This window comes from Triturus cristatus, chromosome 1_2, assembly GCF_964204655.1.
Source record: "Triturus cristatus chromosome 1_2, aTriCri1.1, whole genome shotgun sequence".
NCBI lineage: Eukaryota > Metazoa > Chordata > Amphibia > Caudata > Salamandridae > Triturus > Triturus cristatus.
Window position 1 is genome coordinate 518145041 of NC_140580.1, and position 25815 is coordinate 518170855.

Genomic DNA, 25815 nt, shown 5'->3' on the forward strand with positions numbered 1-25815 from the left:
AAGTGAAATTTATAGAAGAGCTAATATAAATGTGAGATGTGCTAGCGAGTAAAGTAACCACTGCCAACCTTTTTAGGACCAAGTGAGTGTCTGAAGGCCTTTAAAATAATAGTGCCTTAAAGCTGTAATTAAAACCTAGGGCGTAACAACACATGTAATAAATAGGAGGTGTCCTCATGGGAAGTTACAAAAAGAGACAGGGCAGTACTAAGGAGGGGCTGCAAAGCCTAATGACCAATGAAAAGCCACCATTTACAAAGGACAGGGACAGGAGCCAATTAAAAACAAGCATTTGCAATGCAATAAGTCTCACATTTACGCGAGTTTGAGCTATTGACATTGCAAATAACAATGCCTTTTATTTTTGTTTTAAAACATAAATAAAAGGCATTGTCATTTACAATGCCAATAGCTTAAACTCGCGTAAATGCAAGACCTATTGCATTGCAAATGCTTGTTCTAGCCAGTCACTCAAGAGCTTAAGAGCGTGATGAGGCATAAAGTAGGTCACCTGTATACTGTGACGAGTCCCAAACAGGGAAGAACGTGGCCATGATTATTGAACATCTCTGAGAGATATTTGTCTTCGGTTGAGAAAATATATTTAATGCATTGTTCCTCATCACCTCCACAGACATGGAAAGCAGTGCACTTCGGTGCTAGGCTGGTGTGTTTGGGTTGCTTCGGGACTCTTTTTGACTTTTCCAATGTTTTCTAGTGTTTTTATTAATTTATTTTATACTGCATATGTTTGCAAAAATAAAAATTAAAAAACACTATACTGTACACTTGCCAAGGCCAGACCTCTTGGCTTTGCCACTTTTTGTATAAAGTTGTCCTACCAGCACATCTGCTACGCTGTTGCTTGCCATTTACAAGGTAAGAAAGGGTACCCACTAGTACTAGGGGGTGGGGGCTCGTAGGGCTGAAGGGTAAGGAGACAGACAGTCTCAAGGAGGCCCGATATGAAGACGCGATGTTTACGGGATAGAAATGGAGGGTGGAGGGGGTATACCTGGAATAAGAGGGTGAGATTTAGGGAGATAGTGGGGTTACCTCGTGCCACGACAGAATAAACCCATTTGCACTGGGGGAGAAGTGTTAAATCCGGAGTGGCATCTGATGGAAGAGGGCCAAGAGCGGGGGAGAGCTACACCCTGAGGTGGAGGTCCGAAGACACCTGGCCTGAGAGAGGGAACAGTCCTGGGGTCAGGGAGATACTAAAAAAAGACTGAAGGAGTAAACAGTAGGGAGAGACTGCGAGGAGACCTGTACGGGGCAGCAGTGGAGAGTAAACAGGGGTCCCTTGCTAAGGGCAGGTAATCGGCGCTCTAAGCGGGGTCCCTGCGGGTGGGAAGAGCCGTCTAGAGATTGGGAAAGTGCTGCCACGTGACACCACGCCTTCCGTCAGTCCAGATCTGGGCTTTAGGTGGCAATTATTTTGTATTTTAGCTTCCCCGTGTTTTGTATGGGCCTGTAAGTCCCCGCATGCTACGAATAAGTAGTTGACTAGGACTCCGATATTGGCTGAATAAGGCCGACCTGACAAGATGTTGAGCAGCTTTGAATCTCGGCGTCGGCTCAACATCCTGTGATTCTGGGCAGATCACTTATTCTCCCTGTGCCTTCAAAAAATGAACGTGTCCATGTGTGATGTAGCTGGTGCTCATGTAAAGCGCTCCAGTACCTTCGGGTCGCTTTCGTGAGAAAAAAAAAAAGTGGGCACGTATGGCCGCTAACTTTTTGTCCTAAGGCAACGTAGTAGGGTGGTGGTGCTTTTGAGGAAATCCTATCACGTTGGTTCAATCAAAACTACAAAAATGTGGAGTTGGACTCCCTTCCAAAGGGCTCTCCTCTCCGTCTCTTTCTTTTCAAGAATAGACTACGTGCACAATGGAAACTCACCAGTCAAGCTAATGTACGTTTACAAACGCAGCGTGCGCTGTTGTGTAACACGACGCCACCAGCCTGCTTCCGGGTCCGACCTGTCCTTAGACTTGCACAGACACAGCCCGAGCCCTCCCTGCTGTTTACGGTAGCCTGGAGAGTGTCACTTTTCAATTCTATTTCGTCAGGAAGTCAGCTTTGTAATTGAACGTGATGAAGTGAAATTCATTTCTGCCCTTTCACTGTGCACGTGACAGGGAGGGAAAGTGAAAGCGCGCCATGTGCACGTTGTGCTGAACGTGCCGTGAGCGTGCACATCTGCTGTCCGGGTGCAAGCTGAGAATGCCAGAGTAGACACGCCGTGAGCATGCACATCGGCGGTCCCCCTTGGGACACAAAACTCACATCAATAGATCTCGCCAAGGCAAGCAGCGAATGCGCTGCATCGCTAGGCGAGACCTAATGAGGGACAGAAGTAGGCGGACCTTTATGCACATATCCCAAATACGGCATGACTCGAAGGGACAGCAAAAGCGCTGCCTAGGCGAGACATAAAAACAGTAAGAGGAGACTCCAAGAGCTCAAGTACATGAACAGTGGCTGACTGTGTCCAAAAGAAGTGGGTACAGTGGGAAAGTTGGGAGGTTAATGATATAAGACTATTTAAAAAATGTTACATTTTTGGCACCATCAGCACCACAAAAACATTCGATTGTTCTCTTCAGAGGAGTTTAAAGGATTTAATGAGAGAAGTACACGTCATGAAGCGAAGGGGAAACAATTAATATTTTTTACATAACCATGTTCATAAAATAATAGAATTCAGAACGTGTTTTCCAACAGGATTGAAAGCTTTACCCTTCAAATTACTGTGAAAAGTTTATTACAAGGAAATTACTTACACAACATGACTTTATGTAGGTTGGGCTTCAAGTATATGAATTTAGTCTCAACGTATTTAATGAGCTTATGTGCTAAATAAAATCTTTTTTTTACTCTCGATAACAAAACCAGCATTTGTTTCCGAGATTTATGGTCCAGTGTATTTTCCTTCTGCTTAGGACTACTTAGTAATTCTGAACACAGAAATCGTTTTTTCCCCCTTTACAAAATACATCACTTAGGACTGGTGAGGTACCATGCTGAACAGTTGCGTTAAACGGCTCTTCTCCGAAAATTGTGATTATTATGAGCTTTACCATAAAGGAACAGGCAATGTTGACCTGCGTGTTGTAACTGCACCATAAGGAAAGCAATTACAAGTACATATCGCATTTCTTGTAAAAGGATTTCAGTGTTCTCAGCTTATCATAATCAAACTTATTGTCACTTGCTTGAATTTATAGCATCTCTCTCCCCCCTCGGCTCCAGCACATTTACATTTAAATAACATCTTTGAAGCCATTTGGAAAAAAAATGACTGTTCCAAAGCAGTTTCGGAAAGAGTCTTACTGAAGTTGCTGGTGCATGGGCAGAGCGATCTGTGCTGGTACATTAATGAATCTTTCACTTAGGAGGAGGCCCACGGGTTTACTGGTGTCATTTAGAAGCTTATCCAGCTGTTCGACCATACTCTGTGCACAGTTCTTCTCACACTGGCTTAGAATCAATTCTATAATTTGTTCAGCACATGGGGTACCCTGGAAATCAAAGAAATAGCTTTCGTTAATCCACACAAAGTCTAAGTGCACAGACAAACCCTGACAGGTTTTCTCATTTAAATCCCACTTCATATGCACAGTATTGTGCGCAGACTACTTTTCGACATCGACTTATTACACGACCGCTTAAAGTGACATAATATTGCGATTTATGCACACACAGGTATGGACATTTGGATGTGATATAGCTCACAGACATGGCGACAAAAGAATAATGTATCGAGACTGATGACTAGTCCTCTTTTGTTTGCCACGTTTAAAATCCACCTATGGGAAAGCTCCATGTGATTTTTAAAATGTATTGAAATCGATGTGATGGTGCAACTGCAAATGCAAACATGGGAAATATTTCACAGGGAACCATAAAATATGGGAAATATTTCACTGTCTGTGAAAATGTATTTAATCATCATACTGACAGCGACACACCACTGTAGAGCTTTAACTTTCTCAGGGCTACTAGAATTAGGTGGCATGGAGGACCAAATTATATAGCAAGGGTGTCTAAATAATGCAGCAAAAAGTAAAGTATGCCGCAGATTCTCGGTCTGTATTAATTTTATGCATTTGAGATGGAAACAGTTTTGGTGAAATTGCATATTGTGACAAATGTATTGAATCATAATTATACATTAAACGCTGCAGCTAAAGAATCGCCTAACCAGCACCATAGCACATTGTTTTATTATCACTTTATTTAAGAGAAAGGTAAACAAATGCTAAACATGCTAATTCCAATCAATGCCTATAGTTAGCTGCAATTTGTAGGAAACCACTTTTACAAGCTAACTAACCCCAAAATATACAACTATCAAAAATACAGAAAGGACAAGATTACGGAGTTACTAGTTATTTATCATATATATATATATATATATATATATATATATATATATATATATATATATATATATATATATTATATTTATTTATATTACCTACTGGCAGTCGCCAGTAGGTAGTTATAGTTAGGACCCCTTTTCCATAGGAAAACCTCAACATTCTATTTTGAATAACTTTGGCGCCGGTCGATGAATCCTCGCGAATTTCTCAAAATAGGTGGGGCGCTACGCTCCGCTCCTACCCTGAAAGTCTCGGGGGGATTCGTCAAGCGGGGGCTGAGATAAAAGGGGGGTCCCAAAACGCGTTTTTCCCATGCATTTTTCCATAGGACCTTTAGAACGAGCTACAGCCCGAACGGCTGAACAGAATTACTAGAAATTTGGCAGAGAGGTAGTCCCTAGGTCAAGGAAGTGCCTTTTGTAGGTTTGGTGTAAATCTGTTCAGTAGATTCTGAGAAAATAGCCTTTAAATCAATATATATATCTGAGCCCGCTTACAGTACGCTTACCGTACGCTTACCGTAAGCGTACGGTGGCGTGCGCGAGCGCGATTCTGATTGGCTCTTAGATCTTAGTAAACATTCGAATCGGCCGAAACCAGGAAGCGGCGGCCGCCATTTTGTCTCTCGCACTGAGTGTTGTTTATCAAACAAGATGGCCAAAAACATGTTACGGGGCTGTTTTGACAACTCCCTCCCACATAGTCATGTTGAGGGAGTCCCCAAACATCCCCCAAGAGCAAAAACGGTTTTATTTTTTTTTCGGCAATTTCGCCGAGTAAGCTTACCGTACGCTTACCGTAAGCGTACGGTAATAAAAAAAACACTATCCACACTTACCCCACCCCCTGTGCTTTTGGAGGCCGTAGGCCACCAAATGTACAGGGCTTATTAATAGGTAAAAAAAACTAAATTTTGGCAACATGAAATTATAAAATCGAAATAAAAAAAACACTATCCACATTGACCCCACCCCCTGTGCTTTTGGTGGCCGAAGGCCACCAAATGTACAGGGCTTATTAAAGTTGATAAAAACCGTGCACGGAACGAACTGCGTTAAGTGGGCGCGCACGCCTCGAATGGCGTAAAGTAACTTAGCATTTAAAAAACCGTACAAATTCACTGAAAAAACCATAGGTTTCACACACGTTATAGTTAGGAATTAGCATTTAAAAAACCTTGCAAATTCACTGAAAAAACCATAGGTTTCACACACGTTATAGTTAGGAATTAGCATTTAAAAAACCTTGCAAATTCACTGAAAAAACCATAGGTTTCACACATGTTATAGTTAGCGGAAATTTTACTGATAAAAAACCAGTGAAATTGCCCCGTTATAGTTAGTCCTGGCAACTATAACTCACGCGACCGCAATCTTCTGCTGATGACATATGTGTCTTTATGAAAAAAAAATATTTGTAATATATGTATAGCTAAAAATGTATGGAAGAAGACATGGGCAAATAAGTGTCTAAATACAGTATTAGCATCAGCAGAGGATTGCGGTCGCGTGAGTTATAGTTGCCAGCACTAACTATAACGGGGCAATTTCACTGGTTTTTTTATCAGTAAAATTTCCGCTAACTATAACATGTGTGAAACCTATGGTTTTTTCAGTGAATATATATATATATATATATATATATATCGCATATATATTTTTTTTAAGAAAACGTTTAATGTGAAATTATAGTTAGGTATAGTAATAAGATCTTACTTTATGTTAAAACCCCCCTCACTAAAAATTCATTGAAAAAAACAAAGTTTAAAGTGGCAGTATAGTTTAAGTGTTCAAATAAAGCAAAAATCTATTTTAAAGAAAAAAACCCTGAGCAGTGCAGTGCACATCGGGGGAGGGGTTGGTTGCAAGGCCTGGCTACTGGCCAGGCTCGGGAAAACAACCCCGTAGTACCCCAACTCACATTTCATTTATTATTTTTTTTACGTTTTTCGTTGGTACCTCAGTACTGGTGATCAAAATTCAGACCAATAGTACCTCTGTATCGTGCAAGTTTTTCTCTGGGAAGCTTGCACTGTACTGCGGTACCATGGGTGAAGAGTTTTGAGTCGGATTCACTGTACCTCATGGGAGGGCCATGTTGAGTCTAATGGGAGTATTGCAATACCCGTGGCACAATTTTAGTTTTTTGGGCCCCTGAAGGGGGTGGATGGGAGAGGGGGGGGGGGGAAGGGGGGGTTAAATACTAGGCAGCAGGATGTCCTACCCTGCCCCCATATACTACTTTTTTTTTAAAAAAGTAATTCAGGACATTGGTACCTAGTTTATGAGTCTTGAAATGGCAGCCACAATATTTCTCTCTACATGTCAACCAGCCAATCGGATCACTTGAGGTAAAGCTTACTTGGCCAATCAGAAGGCCAATTTTTTTAATTTTTTTATTTTCTGTACCGTGGGACTTACCTGGGACCAACTGTCCAGATATTCCTTTTCTTTTTAACTCATGACCACCCCGAGGACCTCTTTAAAAAGCAACTTTCTTGAAAAAGGCTGAACAGATTTACATCAAATATATATATATTTTTTTTTTTAAGAACACGGTTTATGAGTAAAATTCCAACCTTGGCCAAATTTGGTGTTATTCAGTTCAGCCATTTCTTCTGTACCTGCAACATGGATAGTAACATGGGAAAACAACGTTTGGGGACCTCTGCCCTTTTTCTTGGACCAGACGTGATGGATCACCTAGAAACTTTAAGGGAAGGAGCCAAGTTGGAGGAGCTTTTTTTCTGGTGAGTTTCATACAGATGCATCAAACAGCACCACAGTTATTAAAAAAACAAAATCGCTATTCCTATTGCAACTTGTACTCCGCCACGCATGGCGTTGTCATTAATATAGTAATTTCAGATGTAATGAGTTATATTATCAATAATGTCACAGAACATTTAATGAGTGATGTAATATGTGAGGTCATAAGCAGTGTCTAGTGAGCACGAGTTATAATATCAGTTAACTATAATTTGTGAATTTCAGGCTTTTTTGGGTTTAAAATGTTACATTTTAACTGACATTTTCACCTAACTACATCACTTTCACCTTAAGATACATATATTTTCTTATTCCTTCTCTGAAAAAAATCAAAGGTTACAGGGACTTTATAGTTAGGTCCAGTTTTTATACACACAAAACCATAGAAATTCAGCAGTTATAGTTATTTCAAGTAACTATAACTCGTGTCCTAAGTTAACTATAACTCGCACACATGCCATGCACAGTTTCCTCATCAATAATTTCACTGCAAATATTACAGTGAAATAATCAATGAAGTCATAGAAGATGGCATAATTGATGTAATATGTAGGGTAATTAGCAGTGCATGGTGAGGGTGTGAGTTATAGTTACCTTAGAGCACGAGTTATAGTTAATTGAGAGAACTATGAATCCTGAATTTCTATGCTTTTGATTGTGTAAATTCTGTACCTAACTAGAACGTCCCAGTAACCTTTTTTCCCCAGTTAATTTTGACATTTTTTTAATGCTATTTCCTAACTATAATGTCTTTGTAACCTTTGGCGTTTTAGTGAATTTGCACAAATTCAATACTAAAACACCACCACATTTAATACAAACATATGCTATTGCAATTTCTCGAAGTGTATCACTGCCTGTATGTGGGTGTATGAGTGGCTATATGGGTGAGTGTGTGTGTGTGTGTGAGTGGCTATGTGTGTGTGTGTGGGTGTGTGTGAGTGGCTATGTGTGTGTGTGTGTGTGTGTGAGTGTGTGGGTGTGAGTGAGTGGCTATATGAGTGAGTGTGTGGGTGAGTGAGTGGCTATGTGTGTGGGTGAGTGAGTGGCTATGTGTGTGTGTGAGTGAGTGGCTATATGAGTGAGTGTGTGGGTGAGTGAGTGGCTATGTGTGTGTGTGTGAGTGTGTGTGAGTGGCTATATGGGTGTGTGTGTGAGTGGCTATATGGGCGAGTGTGTGTGAGTGGCTATGTGAGTGAGTGTGTGGCTATGTGAGTGAGTGGCTATATGGGTGTGTGTGTGAGTGGCTATATGGGCGAGTGTGTGGGTGTGTGTGTGTGAGTGGCTATGTGAGTGTGTGTGTGTGTGTGTGTGTGTGTGTGTGTGTGTGTGTGTGTGTGTGTGAGTGGCTATGTGAGTGAGTGTGTGTGAGTGAGTGAGTGGCTATGTGAGTGAGTGAGTGAGTGGTGTGGGTGTGTGGGAGCGTGTGCGAGTGCATGTGTGTGTTTTAAATTGGATCTGGATCCTTGTGTGCTAAATGAACTCATTTCTGGACAATTTCTTGCCCATGAGGGGTCCTTCATAGACCCCTTCATGAGTCCTATGGCATCTGGGTACCTCTTCAATGACACCTATCAGTTTTACATTTTATTTTCTACCCTGGGAACTGTGTCCTAATGCACAAATGGCAGCCGCAAATTTCCTTTAATCCAACAAGGACCTGGCAATAATCGGCACTTTTCGTCAATTTGTGTATGTAGATACGTAGGATTACTTATAGGGTGATATGTTTATCTGTTCCCCCTAAATCAGTAGTTCTTTTCATGAACTCGGACCCAATGCCCTGTGCCTTAAAAATTAGTATTTTATAATTCCTACAGCAGGGAGAAACCCAATCAACAGTCAGATCACTCAACCAGCACCAATCAGCATCAGAAAGTGTACGCATCACAAAAATAGTGAGGTGCAGGAAAAAGTGTAAAGAAATGAGAAAGTATCTCACATGCGCACCACCGGAGGAGCTACTGGCAGGTTCTCACCAGCTTGCCCACGTGTTTATCACCATCGATAACTTTCTCATAAAGTAAAATATGTGTCCAGTGCAAGAGAGGTGTGAAAAAATAGAAAAAAATAAGCAAGACCCCAAAGGAAAAGAGACAGAAGTCTGAAGTAAAATTGGGTCCAACTCACGTACGCACTTCCAGCTTTTTTATTCCACTGCGTGAGTTAGACCAATGTTATAAACACAGCATGTTGTTAACCACATTAAGGATGGCCAACATGTTTCATTGCCTTTTCAAAGATAGCGGCAATGAAACATGTTGGCCATCCTTATTGTGGTTAACAACATGCTGTGTTATTATTTCATTTCTCTACACTTTTTCCTGCACCTCACTATTTTTGTGATACGTACACTTTCTAATGTGGTTTGGTGCTGGTTGAGTGATCCGCCGGTTGACTGGTTCTCCCTACTGTGGGAATTATAAAATACTAATTTTTAAGGCAGAGGGGATTAGGTCAGAGTTCATGAAAAGAACTACCGATTTAGGGGGAACAGATAAACATATCACCCTATAAGTAATCCTACGTATCTACATACACAAATTGACGAAAAGTGCTGATTATTGCCAGGTCCTTCTTGTTGGATTATAGATTGAGTGGAGGGTGGCCTGGCATTTATCTTCCCTCTGCAGCTCCTTGTTGGATTATAGCCGCAAATTGCCTCTCAGGTTGCGGCCAGCCAATCACAGCATTGCTTTTGGTGCGTGGATCCAGGAATCCGCCCTGATCCGGAGGATCCACATCTCTAGATATACGTACATTTTTCTACTTTAATAACTCCAAAACTACTAAACAGATTTACACCAAATTACGAAAGGCAACCTTTGTGGACAAAGATCTAGCTTTCTTCCAAATTTAGTGTATTTGCGTTCAGCAGTTTGGGCTGCAGTCGTGTCTAAAATACCTATGGGAAACTGCATGGGAAAACACCTTTTGAGACACCCCTCCTCCCCCCCCCCCCCCCATTTTCTTGGCCCGGCTTCATGATCACGCCAAAACTTTCCAGACAGCAGCTGAAGTGACTGGCATGCTAGTTGTGAACATTCATTAAAGTTAGCAAAACAGAAAATCTTTTCTATGGAAAGAGGGGGATTGGAAATGTCTGTTCCCCATTCATTTTTCCAGCAAAAAATTGGCAGAAAGCAAGATCTTGGTCCGAAAAATGTGTTTTTGTGTAAATCAGTTTAGTAGTGCAACGGAGGGCAGTGGGAATTTGCGCTATTTTCTTAGTGCAAAATCCACCTTCACGTCCAAAAAATGATGCAGGGAAGCATTTTGCACTACGAAAATAGCACAGACAAATACCACCCTGCGTCTTGCATACTCTGCAGTGTTTAACTTTTAATCACTACAGAGTATGTAAGGGCGCCAGTGCCAATTGGAATGCAGTGGATGCTAAACTTTAGAACCCATTGCATATCACTCTGCAGTGCATACCCCTCTGCGTCCCTAGATACTCTGCAGTAGTAACTGCAGAGTATGTAAGGGCGCCAAGGGGTATATACTGCAGTGGTTTCTAAATTGGGTCAGAAGAGGGAGCAGTCCCTCTATGTTTAAAAACCACTGCAGATTAAAGTTTAGAAACCAACCACTGCAGATTAATTTCACCAGCAGAGCAGCGGAATTTATCAGTAATTCCGCATTACAAGAGTAACATGAAATGATCAAATTCCTCGGATTCCGCCGGTTGAATAAAAAAAATTCCCAAGCCAACTCATGACTGCGATTTTACCCTGGTGATCCACTAGAGGGCAAGAGGGTCTTATGATTAGTTGGAGTCAACTTTAAAAAATCCTTTTTTTTCCCTTTCTTTTTTGAATGAGTTTCAGGCAGTGGCGAGGGATGCGGCCAAAACCCAACACCGAGCCACACAATGTAGAGTTTATGAGGTGGGCGACAAAGCAGGAAAGCTACTTGCGTGGCTCGACCGCAGAGAACAGGCGAGTCGTATAGTGGTGGAACTAGCCACTAAAACCGGTGGCCTGACCTCCGACCCTCGAAGTATTGCTAATGAGTTCGACAACCATTACAAAGAAGTATATACTTCCCGAAGGAAGTATACTGAAACTGAGGCGCTCTCTATGCTCCACGACATCCCACTCCCTAGACTTTCCAACGAGGAGCGAACAGACCTGGATAGGGAGTTGGAGCACGGAGAAGTGGAATAAGCTATCCACGACCTGCATGGGGGGCAAAGCCTCCGGTCCGAATGGCTTGCCGGTCGAACATTCCAAATTGAACGCAAGTAAAATCGCACCATTTCTAGTTAGAATGTTCCAAGACAGTTGAGAGGCTGGATTGCTCCCATTAAATCAGAGACTGGACAATATAGTGGTAAATCCACAAACAAGGAAAACCAAACCACCTGTGCGCGTCCTACAGGCCGACATCGCTTCTAAATGCAGAGGCCACGATACTGGCTAAGATACTTGCCTCCCGTCTTTTGACAGTGATTACCAACCTTGTACATTTCGACCAATCTGGCTTCATGCCAGCCAGGAATACTTCTCTCAATCTGCGGAGACTTCACAGAGTCCTTATGAGGGCCGACACTATTCTGGAAGATGCAGTGGTGGTCTCACTTGACGCGGCCGTGGTCTTTGATACGATCGAATGGTCATATTTTGGGGTGTTGCAAAAACTAGGATTCGGCCATGACTTCCTGAGTTGGGTAAGTCTCCTTTACGCTCCCCCCTGGCTCGGATAGTGGTCAATAATCAGATGTCCTCCCCATTTGAGCTGGGTAGGGGCACTCGTCAGGGTTGCTCCCTCTCCCCATTGATTTTTGCCCGCATTTTGGAACCATTGGCGATGTGGATAAGGAAGGACCCGATAATTAGAGGGTTGAAATGGGCATCAGACTGGGAGGACCGTGTATCGCTTTATGCAGGTGACATCTTACTTTATTTAGCGTCAACAGCTGCCTCTTTAAATAGAGCGCTCCACATCTTCATGGTCTTTGGGGAATTTTCAGGATACACCATTAACTGGTCTAAATCGGTCCTTTATGTCATGAGCAGAAGAACGAACCCCAGTCTTACCCAGAGGTTTCACCATAACAATCGCCCCTACTAGTTTTAAATAACTGGGGATCCAGGTTTCCAGAGATCTGACACTCTCATACGATCAAAATCTCCTTCCCGCATTACAGCACCTTAAAAGTGACGTCACACACTGGAAATCGCTCCCTCTGTCCCTCTTGGGGAGGGCCGCCTTGTTCAAAATGAGGTCACTTCCCAGTTTCCTCCAAAATGAACCACTCCCAGTAACACAAGCATATTTCAAATCAATTGATTCAGTTCTGAGGGAGCTCCTGTGGGAGAGGAAACCTCCACAGATATCTCTTTCCAAGCTCACAAGGGGGTGGTACGACGGAGGCATTGCACTCCCCGATATTAGAAGATATTAATAGGCAGCTCATCTCACTGCCATTAATCATTGTACCTACAGAGCGCAGAACGACCCAGGCTTTAACTTGGACAGATGGCTACTCCCCGGAGGGAGTTACAGGTGAGCGCTATTCACCAATCCTTCTAAAATGAAACTAACGGGGCCCACCAACCACTCGGTCAGAGTATGGACAGAGACCACAGAGTTTGGGTAACCTGAGAGTTACTAAAGGGTTTGACAAATGGGAACTAATTGGCTTATCCTCAGTTGGGGCCCTGTGGAAGGACGGAGGAATACTCTCCTTCGAACAGTTGAGAGACGAATATGACCTAGCCACCTCAGAACACTAAAGATATCTTCTGCTCGAACACGTGCTGCAAGCAGTAATACCCAGGGGGGAAAATCCACCCAAGTCCTCGCCGCTAGAGGACAGTATACTAGACTGCCACCTCCTGGAGAAGGCAATCTCCATGATACATAAAAAAATACTTAAACAATTCTCCCGATACCCTTCTCCAAATCCGTACTCCCTGGGATCATGACGTAGCTGGGCTGGACGATGGGGAATGGCTAGAAGCGTTTGCATCCCCACAGGAAACAGCCATCTCATCCAGACGGAGTCTCGTTCAACTCAAGATATTACATAGAATATATTATTCGGATTAACGTTGATGAAAATGGGCTTTAGGGAGGACGCAGTTTGTATATGGGGATGTGGGCTGGATGGCACATTCATACATACACTCTGGGAGTGTCCATGAATCCAGAGATACTGGGAGAGGTTGACGAAATGTATGACCGAAGTCACAGGGGTAACTAATATTTGGGGCCCTACAGATCTAAATGTCAAAGATAAGTTATGGGCGTCATTGGGAATGAGGGTCGCCAAACAAAATATTGCAAAACTGGGGGGGGGGGAAGAAAGAGAGAAAAACCATCCCATAGACTCTGGGAAAACAACATGGACCATTGTATGTTCAAAACAGTATATATTTCACGAGGTTGCTCCAACAAATGGTTGCAGATATGGCAAAAATGGAACACTTACAGGAGGGACATCTATGAACCGCCGAGAGACATACCAATCATGGACATGGATTAGTGCCCACTTGATTGATTTATTGTGTTATTTTTCTGTCCCAATGGGTGATAAACCTTCAATATGGATAGTTACCGACTGCCGCATGGTGCATAATATGGTCTGTAATATGTTATTTTATGTGTTAATTAGTTTTTAATAAAAAGAACAGTTAAAAAAAAAAAACAACAAAATCATTTTCATTAGGGGGAAACCATTGCTCACACACTAAACACCAAGGAGGTATATTGTTTAATTGAATCAAGAGGCGGGGGTGGCCTTCCTGATATCAGGCTCTGCCCCTCCCCTAAATCACCCAAACAGTCTTTCTGCCCCCCCCCCCCCCCCTCCCAGAGGGCAGGTAGGAGGGACTCTACCTCCAATCTGTCCCCACGGCCGGATGAGGGGGGGCAAAATCCCACTAGGCACCAGGGAGGTATATTTTTTGAATTGAAAAAAGTGGCAGATATAGGGTCAAGCCCTAACCCTCAAATCAGCCCAAGAGACATTTTGCCCCTCTCTGGGGCAGCTAGCGGGACTTTACCTCCAATATGCCAGCCCCGGGGGGCGGGGGGATGCTTTTCGTTCTTGCTACTAGGGGTGGAGACAGCCTGTCCAAACAACAGGCCAATCCCCCACCCCCAAATGACCACAACTGTGTTTCTTCCCTCCGGGGGCAAATAGGAGCACTTTACTTGCAATCTATCCACAGGAGGATGGGGGTAAAACACCCAAACACCTTTCTTATATAAAAAGGTGTTGGGGTGTTTACCCACAAACTGCTCTACGGTGTCAGAAAAACGGTTGTAGATTAGGGTCAAGGTGCAATTAGCTGATGAGCAGCTCCCCCAATTCTTTTCATTTTTATTTTTGGGGCTTGTTTTCCCTTTCTGTCTTCTGAGGGCAGATTTTGGGTAAACACCTTCAATCTACCCCCAGGGCGGGTGGGAAGAAGTAGTCACCTGTTCTGGTGTGGGGCACAGCACAATGCCTATGTGAACTGTCGCATCACCCTTTTAGTTTTCCCCTGGTGTCCTTTGTTCCCCCAGGGGTAGATTTCAGGTAAATACCCATAATCTAACACCTTTTGGTGAGGAGAATGAAGTACCTATTCTGGGGTGGGAGCATCGTGGGATGCCTGGCTGAAACGCCACCCACCATCTTTTTTTGGGATTGGGGGTGAGCTGGCCTGATTGTAGCACACCAATCTCTTTGTTGTTGCCATTTTTTTGTGGGGGATTGGGGGGGGGGGGGAGACACTTTAGTGAAGCACTTTTTCCCCCCATAAAACCCCTATATTTTGCCAATTTTTTTAGTCCCCTCCAAGGGAATCCACAAACTTAACGTACCTTTAGAATCCTCAGGATGTTGGAAAAAAGGACACAAATTTGGCATGGGTAACTTAAGTGGAAAAAATGATTACCTACGCACAAACTACCCCCAATAGCCATGAAAAGGCTTAGCATTACAAGGGGGAAAGGCCTAGGAGTGCAAGGGTTACAGAGAATTTCAGTGTGTTTTTTAAACATGTGTTAATGCACTATGTGCAAAGATAACCACAATTGCACTTTAACCTTGTTTTTTTAAATGGATTTCTTGGTGATTTGATCACATACTACAATCAATAGCTGGAGGCAGGGTCTCATGGTTAAACCAGTGCAGTTCACCAACTGCTGCTGTGCATAGCCTTTGGCAGTGTGAAGTGGGAGCTAGCAACAGGCTTTTGGCTAGACCCTGCTTCTTAACCCACCAAAGGCAGATGTGCAGGGCATAAGAGTTCAGCTCTTTTGCTGGTGGTCTTCAAAATAATAGTTTTTTTCTTTTTCATAACTTGTGGCAAACTACTTATAAACTTCTTTTTTCAATGCTCAATTTATTTGTAACTTTTCATATTTTTTGTCCTAGTTCTTGGGTTTTGCGCTCCGCACAATACATTCTTATTGCAATCCATGCAACGAAGCCCCAACATTTTGAAATGTGCATTGGTTTCCTCTTGCCCATCTAGCAGGAACGCTTGGCAAAGTTTCCCGCTCTTCTGCTTCAGCACATAACCTCTCCTGCTGGCACATAAAAGTACTTACTGTCTCTTGTTTGGACATGAGGTATTTCCTTATAATTTAAGTGCCAAAGAAGCAGTGTCGTCCTTGGTCCATGCTAAGTTTTTGGTCACTTAGCTTGCAGGTGATCATCCTGGCATTTAGATTCTTTTTGTGACAACTACTCCTACACATCAGTGTTTAACAGTTTCTACACCCTATCACTCTTTCTAAGATAGGGAACCTACTCTTTCTGATCCTGTGAAGTTTCAGAAACCACCTTAGCAATGATCTCAGTCGTTCTTATTCTTCCTACATTTCAAAAAATCTATTGTGATCTGCCTGGGCATCCTGCTCCACCCAGAATTGTGTCTGTGTCTCATGTTGCTAGGGAAAAGGCACATGTTGAGGTCACTATGTCCGACCCACCCCCCAAAATTGACTGATGGCAGCCCACATCTAAGTAAACATTTTCACCACGAAAATGTTTACTTTTTAAATTCTTAAGAACATACTAATGTCTCAACAGTCCATTGACAATTGTCTGAGACCATGGACTCAAAACACCTAAAATGATACATAGTTTGTGGTCTCGGTATCAAGACACCATACTCGCCGTGTTTTTAAAATGACGGTTTAGACCTCTGTATCTAAACCGCAGATCATGAAAGTCATGGATCCGTTGTGAGTCCCTTAGCATAGTCTGCTGTTTCAGTACCAGCACCGAGGATTAAGGTTCATGAACATAGGGGACCTGCAGCTGTCAAGTGTTCGTGGACCTGCCTAAACATGCGGGGGGGGGGGGGGGGGGGGGACACTTAGACCCGAGGGTCAGACAGCCACTTCTAAAGGTATCTTCAGGACCTGAGGAACGAGAGACTTGTACTGTAACAGCAGCCGCAAAATAATATTTTGTTTTGCAGGCAGGTAATTAGTGCATTTAAGCTTGCAGTCTCTGTTTGAAGTGATCAGACCTGAGATAGACAACAGGTGAAAAAAAGCTCAGATTAGTTTATTTTTTAATCTTTGGGTCGGAGGACAGTCCTTGGAAAGGGGTTCGAGGCCATTGGTTGACTAATGCGACTTTTTAGCCCCTGTGAAGCTCACCTGACATTTTTGTAAGGGCTAATTGATCAAACAGATTTACACCAAACCATGCACAAGTACTTTAGTAATGTTTTATCTTCATGCGAGGTTTAGTGTTATTTCAATCCTGCAGTTGTTAAAATGGCAGCAGACACTTTTTGATCCCCTGCCTCTACTCCCAGTAGATATGTATGAAAGTAGTCATGGGGAGCACAAATCAGAATAACCTTTTTGGCACATCTCCTGCAGATTCCAACAGAGCCAGAATTATTAAGAAACCCCAAAAAATTCCTTAACAAAGGAATCTACGACCCAACATGGAGTAATACTTAACGCCCCAAACTTGAGATATTCCTGAAAGGCGACTATATAAAACTTTAACCACGTGCACCAGAACTTACGCTCCTTCCATGCTATGTACCCACACATTTTCACAAATAACTCTACGTTGTATATGCCTATGAGATGATCAGTGATGTCAATAGTGATGTACTTTGAGATGTCATTGTTGCAATTAATGATCCCACTGAGCATGTCATGAGTGGTATAAAAAGTGAGGTCATAAGCAGTGCATGGTTGGGTGCAAGTTATAGATAGTTTACTAAGCTATCTGGTGAATTTAAGGTTTTATTTAATTTTTTGGGGCGGTAAATGTTTTTATATTACAACACTTTTCTATAATGTCACTTCAACCTTTGTTTTTTCAGTTTATTTCTGGGGTTTCCCTGCTGAGCCTTTGGCTGTGTGCATGAGGGATTGGCCCCCAGCCATGTTCTGGGCTCAACCCCACCATGGGCAGCCAACCAGACTCTGAGCAAAGCCCTCAGCCATGCTCAGCAGGGGGGTTGGCCACATCTAACCCTCCATGGCAGAATCCAATCCCTCTGCAGATACCCAACCCAAATCTGTTTTGTTTTAGGGTTCTACTTTACTTAATGCGGTGCAACTGTACCCTGCAAGCTTGCATGGCACTAAGGGGGTTGAAGCTTGCACGGCACTAAGGGAGTTGACGCTTTAGCAGGTGCTCCTACAGGGGTACCGCAGTACCTCACAGAAGAGCTACACTGAGTCCGGCAGTACCAGAGGCAAAAAATATATATATTTTTTTTTGTTTGTTTAGACCCATGGGGTTGGCTATGGGTCCACCACAAGTGGCAGGGGGTAGAGTGTCCCAACAGTATCTTCTTGTAATACCCGTTTAAAACATATTCAGAACTGGGAGACTGAATACCTGGACCCTGCATTTTTCTCTGGATTGCGGCCAGTCAATCAGATCCGATCCCTTGGTACTTCAGGTCAGATAACAATATGGCCGATGAGAGAAGAGGCTCCCTCTGCTAATCAGAGGGCCCTATTTTTTACTCCTGTTGGACCAAATGTCCAGCTGTTGCTAACTTTTTAACCCCTTAAGGACCATCCTGAGCACATATTTAAACACAAATCTTGAAAACTGCTGAACAGATTTATACAAAATAATGAAAAGCATGCTTTCTGAATAAAGCTTCAACTTTCTGCCAAATCTGATGTAATTCAGTTTAGCCATTTTTTCTTTATCAGAAAACAAAGTTTCCTGTGGAAATTCACATGGCAATTTTTATTTTTTTGGGAGCCCACCTTTTTCAAGACCCTTGCTCGACAGATCAGCGAAAAGCTTTCCATGTGGTCGAGGAACTTAATTTTTGGAACATTTCCACCATATTTGTCATTCAGCATCAAAGTTATTAATAAAAATAAATGCTTCCTATGGAAACTGTGTCCTAAGTATAGCTACACAGTGGCAACCGCTAGTGTGTAATACTACACAGTGGTGGTAACCACTGTGTAGTTCTGGTTCAGAAGCACTTCCCATTGGAGAGTTATTTTTTGATATGCCCGATTGGTCCCTCTTGCTTTAAATGCTAAAAAAACTATTTTAAACAGAAAAATGATGGCCAGGGACTCTTGTGCCTGTTTCGGTATCACGGATTAGCCCCGTTTGAGACTTATTTAGGGGTTGTATACTTAAAAAGAAGAAAAAAATTGAAAAATAAAAGGTCTGGCTAATTGTCTAGTACTATGGGCCAATCCTCAGGCATTTGCTGCAAACTAAAGGCCGTGCACAGCAGGGGTTGTTCCAAAAGTATGGGTTAGCCACAGGGCCTAGCCAAAGGCTATGCACAGCGGGGTTGACTGCTCGCGACGGGTTGAATGCAGAACCTGGTCTCAGACCAAGCCCAGCTGCGCATGGCCTTTGGGGGTTGAAAGGTAGTAAAGAAAATTAAATTCTCTGAACACACACAGTTAAAAATGGAGTTATTGTTTTAGCTCAAATGCCAATGGCATGAAACAAAAATTAACCAACAAGAAAGAAAAATGGTGGGTAGCACAAGTTACGCTATGTGTTATTTGCTTAGGAAACCTTAACAGGCAAATGTCCATGGTTTTGCACGTGAGCCAGTATCACAACTCACTTTTTAAAATTATATATATATATATATATATATATATATATATATATATATATATATATATATATATATATATTCCTCCAAATCCAACTTCAAGCGTAACAAGAAGAGGGCACGCACACAAAGTAGATAAAATCTGTAGCAAGTCTTTATTGTCATGGGCCTCCAATGAGAGACGCGTTTCGGCAGGGAACCTGCTTTTGTCAACCTAAAGGTACACCATGTTTGAAATGCCTTTAAATATCACAAGGTGCTAAACATAGACGAAATACTACGTTACTAATGCGCGGTGAGTAAGTTCCTTTAACACTTCATATAATGCCTGCTGATGCTAAACATGCACATATATTAAATGGATAATTGTTTGTCACATACAATAGGCAACACTGGTAATTCACAGGCATGATGTTATAAATCCCGGTCACGTGACCACCACAAATGTAGTTTAACATTGCAGATACTGCTACTACCAGAGCCATCTGAATTTTTATGAAAAGTGTTGAACTAAGTTTTATAAAGCATCCGCGCATTATACCGTCTGTGCGCACATAACTTCAATTTTTTTTTAAAACCACATAGCGCAAATCAACAGCCGATTCTGGGTCATCAATATTTTAAAAATGGCATACGACCATGTCCCATATATTTATAATGTACCAAAATGGTTTCTAAAACAGATAAATCTGCAGTTTGGGAGTCCTGGGCATCACACCCAATAGTTCTTGCAGGTCAAAAACTCATTGTCCCAGCATGCATCTGTTGAGCTGTTTACAACCTGAGTGCCACGATGACAAATAAACTTATTGCTGTAATGCAAGAGTCTGAGGGGGCCCATACACGACAAAAAATTGCAATGCTGTCCACCCACCTCACCGTTAGGAGCACTTACTCCTACAGTGCCCAGTCATCACATTGTTCCAAGACAAGAAACAAAAAATAACCAACAAGAAAGCAAAATGGTGGGCAGCACAAGTTACGGTATGTGTTATTTGCTTAGGAGAGCTTAACTGGCAAATGTCCATGGTTTTGCACATGTGAGCCAGAATCACAACTCACTTTTTTAATAATAATAAAAAATATATATATATATATATATATATATATATATATATATATATATCTATATCAAGCTCTTTGTCTTTTGATTCTGTAGACTAAGAAAGGATTGCACTCACTCGTAGTTATTTTCATGGAAAGGATTTTATTCTTGCCAAACCCAACGCGTTTCGCCTCTGCAAGAAGGCTTGATCACGGGATGAGGTTACAAGGCATGCCTCTCTTTTATGTCTAGCATGCAATCACTTCCTGTTTGTGTTTAAACAAATGCATTGTGGTCAGTGAAGTTTTTATACAGTGAAAAAATTAATATATAATGATTGTGCTCATTTGTCAGGTGAGTGTGTTGCTTTTGTTAGTACTTGGTGTACTTAATACATATTAGTGTTGTAGCCTTGTATGTTTTCCAGTCTTTCCACTTCTTTGTACCTCGCAATTTTTAAGAAGGATTACTGTTTTGTAACTAGTTCTTTCATAGCTCTCTGGTGAGCATTATGTTTCCAGTTGCTTGCCAGGGGTAACAGTCCGGTATTATTTACAGGTGAGTGTACAGTTCATTTTGATTCAGCCCTCTGGGGTCTAGCGTTCTGAATGTGAGGATGTGTTTTGATTCCTTTCGTCGCAGGATTTGTAGTCGATCTCCTCCTCTTTCCGAAACTGGTATTTGTTCCAGAGCCCAAAATCGTAGAGTTTCCCAGTCACTGTTGCGATGTCTTTCCATGTGTCTTGCGACTGCATTGGTTCGATCTTTGTGGATTGTGGCTCGCACATGTTCCAGAATGCGACACATGTAACCTCATCCCGTGATCAAGCCTTCTTGCAGAGGCGAAACGAGTTGGTTTGGCAAGAATAAAATCCTTTCCATGAAAATAACTACGAGTGAGTGCAATCCCTTTAGTCTACAGAATCAAAAGACTAAGAGCTTGCTACATAATTATCGGCTGGATCCTGCCGAATGGTTTGTGCACCGCGCTGAAAACGGAGCGCCTACGTCACCAAAGGATCCGTTCTGAATATATATATATATATTTCACTTAAAAAACCATAGGTTTCACACATGTTATAGTTAGGTGGATATTTCACTCATAAAAAACCAATGAAATTCCCCCGTTATAGTTCGTTCAGATAACTATAACTCGCGCGCCCGCAATCCACTGCACATGTCACATATTACATCACTCATGACATGGTCAGTGGCATCACTCATGACATCACTGATGACATCATCCTTGTGATAGAGTGGCGGTCGCGCGAGTTATAGTTATCTGAACTAACTATAACGGGGGAATTTCATTGGTTTTTTACGAGTGAAATGTCCAGCTAACTATAACATGTGTGAAACCTATGGTTTTTTAAGTGAATTTGCAAGGTTTTTTAAATGCTAATTCCCAACTATAACGTGTGTGAAACCTATGGTTTTTTCAGTGAATTTGTACGGTTTTTTAAATGCTAATTTATTTATGTATTATTTTTATATATATTTATTTTACAATAAACTACGTATTAAAAATTATTATTTTTTTTTTGTTTTTCATCCTGCGATTTTTTTTTATTTTTTGGGGGGGTTTTCAGGGTGCGCGCACTATGCGCGCATCACTGCGATTTAAAAAAAAATAAATATTTTTTTTTTGCCTTCGGGGTCCTTCAGGGACCCACTGACAAAGGCTAGGGGGTCAGGAACTCTCTACCCTGCCCCCTTTTCACGTTCGCCACCTTCCTTTTTCACTCTCGCACTGAAAACAAACAAAATGGCGCCCGACACTTCCTGATTTCGACCGATTCGAACGTTGACTAACATGTAACCACCAATCAGAATTACGCTCGCGCACGTTAGGGTGCTCGCACCCTGCGCGCTTAGATATATATATGCTTTTAAATGCTATTTTCTCTGGAAATACTGAACAGATTTACACCAGACCTGCAAAAGGCACTTCCTCGACCTTATGGCTACCTCTCTGCCAAATTTCAAGTAATTCTCTTCAGCCGTTCGGGCTGTAGCTGCGACTAAAGGTCCTATGGAAAAATGCATGGGGAAAACGCGTTTCGGGACCCCCCTTTTTTCCTCGGCCCCCGCTTGACGAATCACCCCGAGACTTTCAGGGTAGGAGCTGAACGGAGCGCCCCATTAGTTTTGAAAATTTTGCGAGGATTCGTCAACCGGCGCTAAAGTTATTCAAAATAGAATTTTGAGATTTCCTATGGAAACACGGTCCTAACTATAACTATCTACTGGCGACCGCCAGTATGTATATATATATATATATATATATATATATATATATATATATATATATATATATATATATATATATATATATATATATATATATATATATATATATATATATATATATATATATATATTCATCCCCAAGGTTGCCCATATGGAGTCACCACACACGAAGGGGTTACCGCTCAAGATGCCACAGGTAGCAAGGTGCCTGCTACCTGTGGTGATGAATTTAATGCGGCCAGTCCGGTCGCGGAGTTGCCCCGCCGCTTTACGAGCGGATCCTGAGTGTTCGCTAACATGGACACTCGTTGGAACAGAGGGGGCCTGAGCCACGGGCATATATTGGGAAGTGGTCAGCGTTGCCATTACAGACCTTTCGCCCAATCGGGATTATATTTTAATTTGGATGATTGCAGCAGCGCACTTGCTTTGAGGAACTGCTAAGTCTTCCGGCATACCACGGAACTACTATATCCAGAATGCCGGTTTGAATAACACCCACATGGGCGGGACTTAAATTTGAATAAATTATGGTTCCAAACTCACCTGCTTCTTTCGTCTTGAATGCCAGTGAACAAGAGCATTTCCATTGCTCAAAACGCGTATGGCTTGCTTGAAAAGGCTGGGGGCATGCAGACACCTTGCTACCTGTGGCATCCTGAGCGGTAACCCCTTCGTGTGTGGTGACTCCATATGGGCAACCTTGGTGATGAATTTAATGCGGCCAGTCCGGTCGCGGAGTTGCCCCGCCGCTTTACGAGCGGATCCTGAGTGTTCGCTAACATGGACACTCGTTGGAACAGAGGGGGCCTGAGCCACAGGCATATATTGGGAAGTGGTCAGCGTTGCCATTACAGACCTTTCGCCCAATCTGGATTATATTTTAATTTGGATGATTGCAGCAGCGCACTTGCTTTGAGGAACTGCTAAGTCTTCCGGCATACCACGGAACTACTATATCCAGAATGCCGGTTTGAATAACGCCCACATGGGCGGGACTTAAATTTGAATAAATTATGGTTCCAAACTCACCTGCTTCTTTCGTCTTGAATGCCAGTGAACAAGAGCATTTCCATTGCTCGAAACGCGTATGGCTTGCTTGAAAAGGCTGGGGACATGCAGACACCTTGCTACCTGTGGCATCCTGAGCGGTAACCCCTTCGTGTGTGGTGACTCCATATGGGCAACCTTGGTGATGAATTTAATGCGGCCAGTCCGGTCGCGGAGTTGCCCCGCCGCTTTACGAGCGGATCCTGAGTGTTCGCTAACATGGACACTCGTTGGAACAGAGGGGGCCTGAGCCACAGGCATATATTGGGAAGTGGTCAGCGTTGCCATTACAGACCTTTCGCCCAATCGGGATTATATTTTAATTTGGATGATTGCAGCAGCGCACTTGCTTTGAGGAACTGCTAAGTCTTCCGGCATACCACGGAACTACTATATCCAGAATGCCGGTTTGAATAACGCCCACATGGGCGGGACTTAAATTTGAATAAATTATGGTTCCAAACTCACCTGCTTCTTTCGTCTTGAATGCCAGTGAACAAGAGCATTTCCATTGCTCGAAACGCGTATGGCTTGCTTGAAAAGGCTGGGGACATGCAGACACCTTGCTACCTGTGGCATCCTGAGTGGTAACCCCTTCGTGTGTGGTGACTCCATATGGGCAACCTTGGTGATGAATATATATATATATATATATATATATATATATATATATATATATATATATATATATATCCAAACACAGCATTCTCCTGTTCCGGAGCCCCCAACCCTTCAGGGCGGCCTCATTAAATGATAGACACGGAGCAGTCCATCCAAACACACGCAAATCTGAAACACAAATGAGGCCCATTACTGGCAATGACGCTTTTATTCAGAGTCAACAGCAGCACGACAACCTTCCTGTTACCTAACGTTTCAGCCTCACTGGCCTTGCTCACAGGTGGAAGGTTGATAATTAACTTGCCAGGTGCGCTTGTGCATGCTCTTAAAAAAGTTCTTGGGTCACATGGTTGCAAGTTGAAATACAAATCCCATAGTGCACCGCCAATTATTAGGAATTACAAACTGGAAGTCCTCATGATTTTCGACTTTTAATCTTGAAAGTTATTACCTTCGTGGCAGTAGCACTGATGTTGGTGTGGAATCATTGACTAAAAACAGCCAGGTGAGTTGGTATCACTTGCAGATTTCTTATATTTTTTCGTTCTGAACGAAGCCTCATTACAACAGCACGATCAGAAATGGAAGTGCTCCATCACCGAATCCCTTCCAAACACGCTCAGATTTTCGCCGAGTGGCGTTCCTAAGTAGGCTGGGCGCGTGAGTGGGTCATGCTCCTCCATAAAATCCAAACACCGCATTCTCCTGTTCCGGAGCCCCCAACCCTTCAGGGCGGCCTCATTAAATGATAGACACGGAGCAGTCCATCCAAACACCAGCAAATATATATATATATATCTTTATTCACAGAAAAAAACATAGGTTTCAGGGCTGTTATAGTTAGAAATTAGCATTTAAAAAAACCTTAGAAATCCACAGAAAAAAACCATAGGTTTCAGGGGTTTTCTAGTTAGCTGGCCATTTCACTCGTACAAAACCATAGTAATTCCTCTGGTATAGTTAGTTCTGCTAACTATAACTCGCGTGCCCGCAATGCACTGCTGATGATGTCACATATTGCATCATTCATGACATGGTCAGTGATATCACTGATGACATCTCAAATGACATCACTGATTTCTAACTATAACGTCTCTGAAACCTATGGTTTTTTCAGTGAATTTCAAAGCTTTTTTAAATGCTAATTTCTAACTATAACGTCTCTGAAACCTATGGTTTTTTCAGTGAATTTCAAAGCTTTTTTAAATGCTAATTTTTAAGTGTTATACCTATTTTTTTTGTACTGATTTTCTACAGTTTAACTGTTTATTTATAAATATTTTATTCATTAAAAACATTTTGCTGAAAATTGCAAAAAAATTAAAACTCAAATATTGATTAATTTTCTGGTTTTCATTTTTTATTGTAATATATTTATATTATTATTTTCTTTAAAAAAATAATTACATTCTTTTCGGAGTCGCGCACTCAAATCGTACACATCACGGTGGGTGCGCGCATTCTAGTCACATCGTATACATTTAATATCACGTGATGTGTGCGATTGGTATGGAACCAGTCTGCGACTCCTGCTCCCGCGTATTCGCAACACATGCGCATTATGGTACGAGAGGTTTGCGCGGTTGCGGGTCCCGTGTGATGTCATATACGTGCTGGGGCGCGAGACTCCCGCAAAAAAAAAAAGTATGTTCCAAAAT

The 25815-nt window shown here is 42.3% G+C and overlaps 1 protein-coding gene across 1 annotated transcript in view; it reads right to left on the reverse strand.

Annotated features, from left to right (window-relative positions):
* Positions 1 to 25815, reverse strand: part of BCCIP (BRCA2 and CDKN1A interacting protein) — a 163241-nt gene that overhangs the window by 61500 nt on the left and 75926 nt on the right. The window contains exon 5 of the mRNA XM_085606244.1: positions 3340 to 3527. Within this exon, the coding sequence (XP_085462370.1) occupies positions 3340 to 3527 (188 nt within the window). The remainder of the gene's footprint in view (positions 1 to 3339; positions 3528 to 25815) is intronic.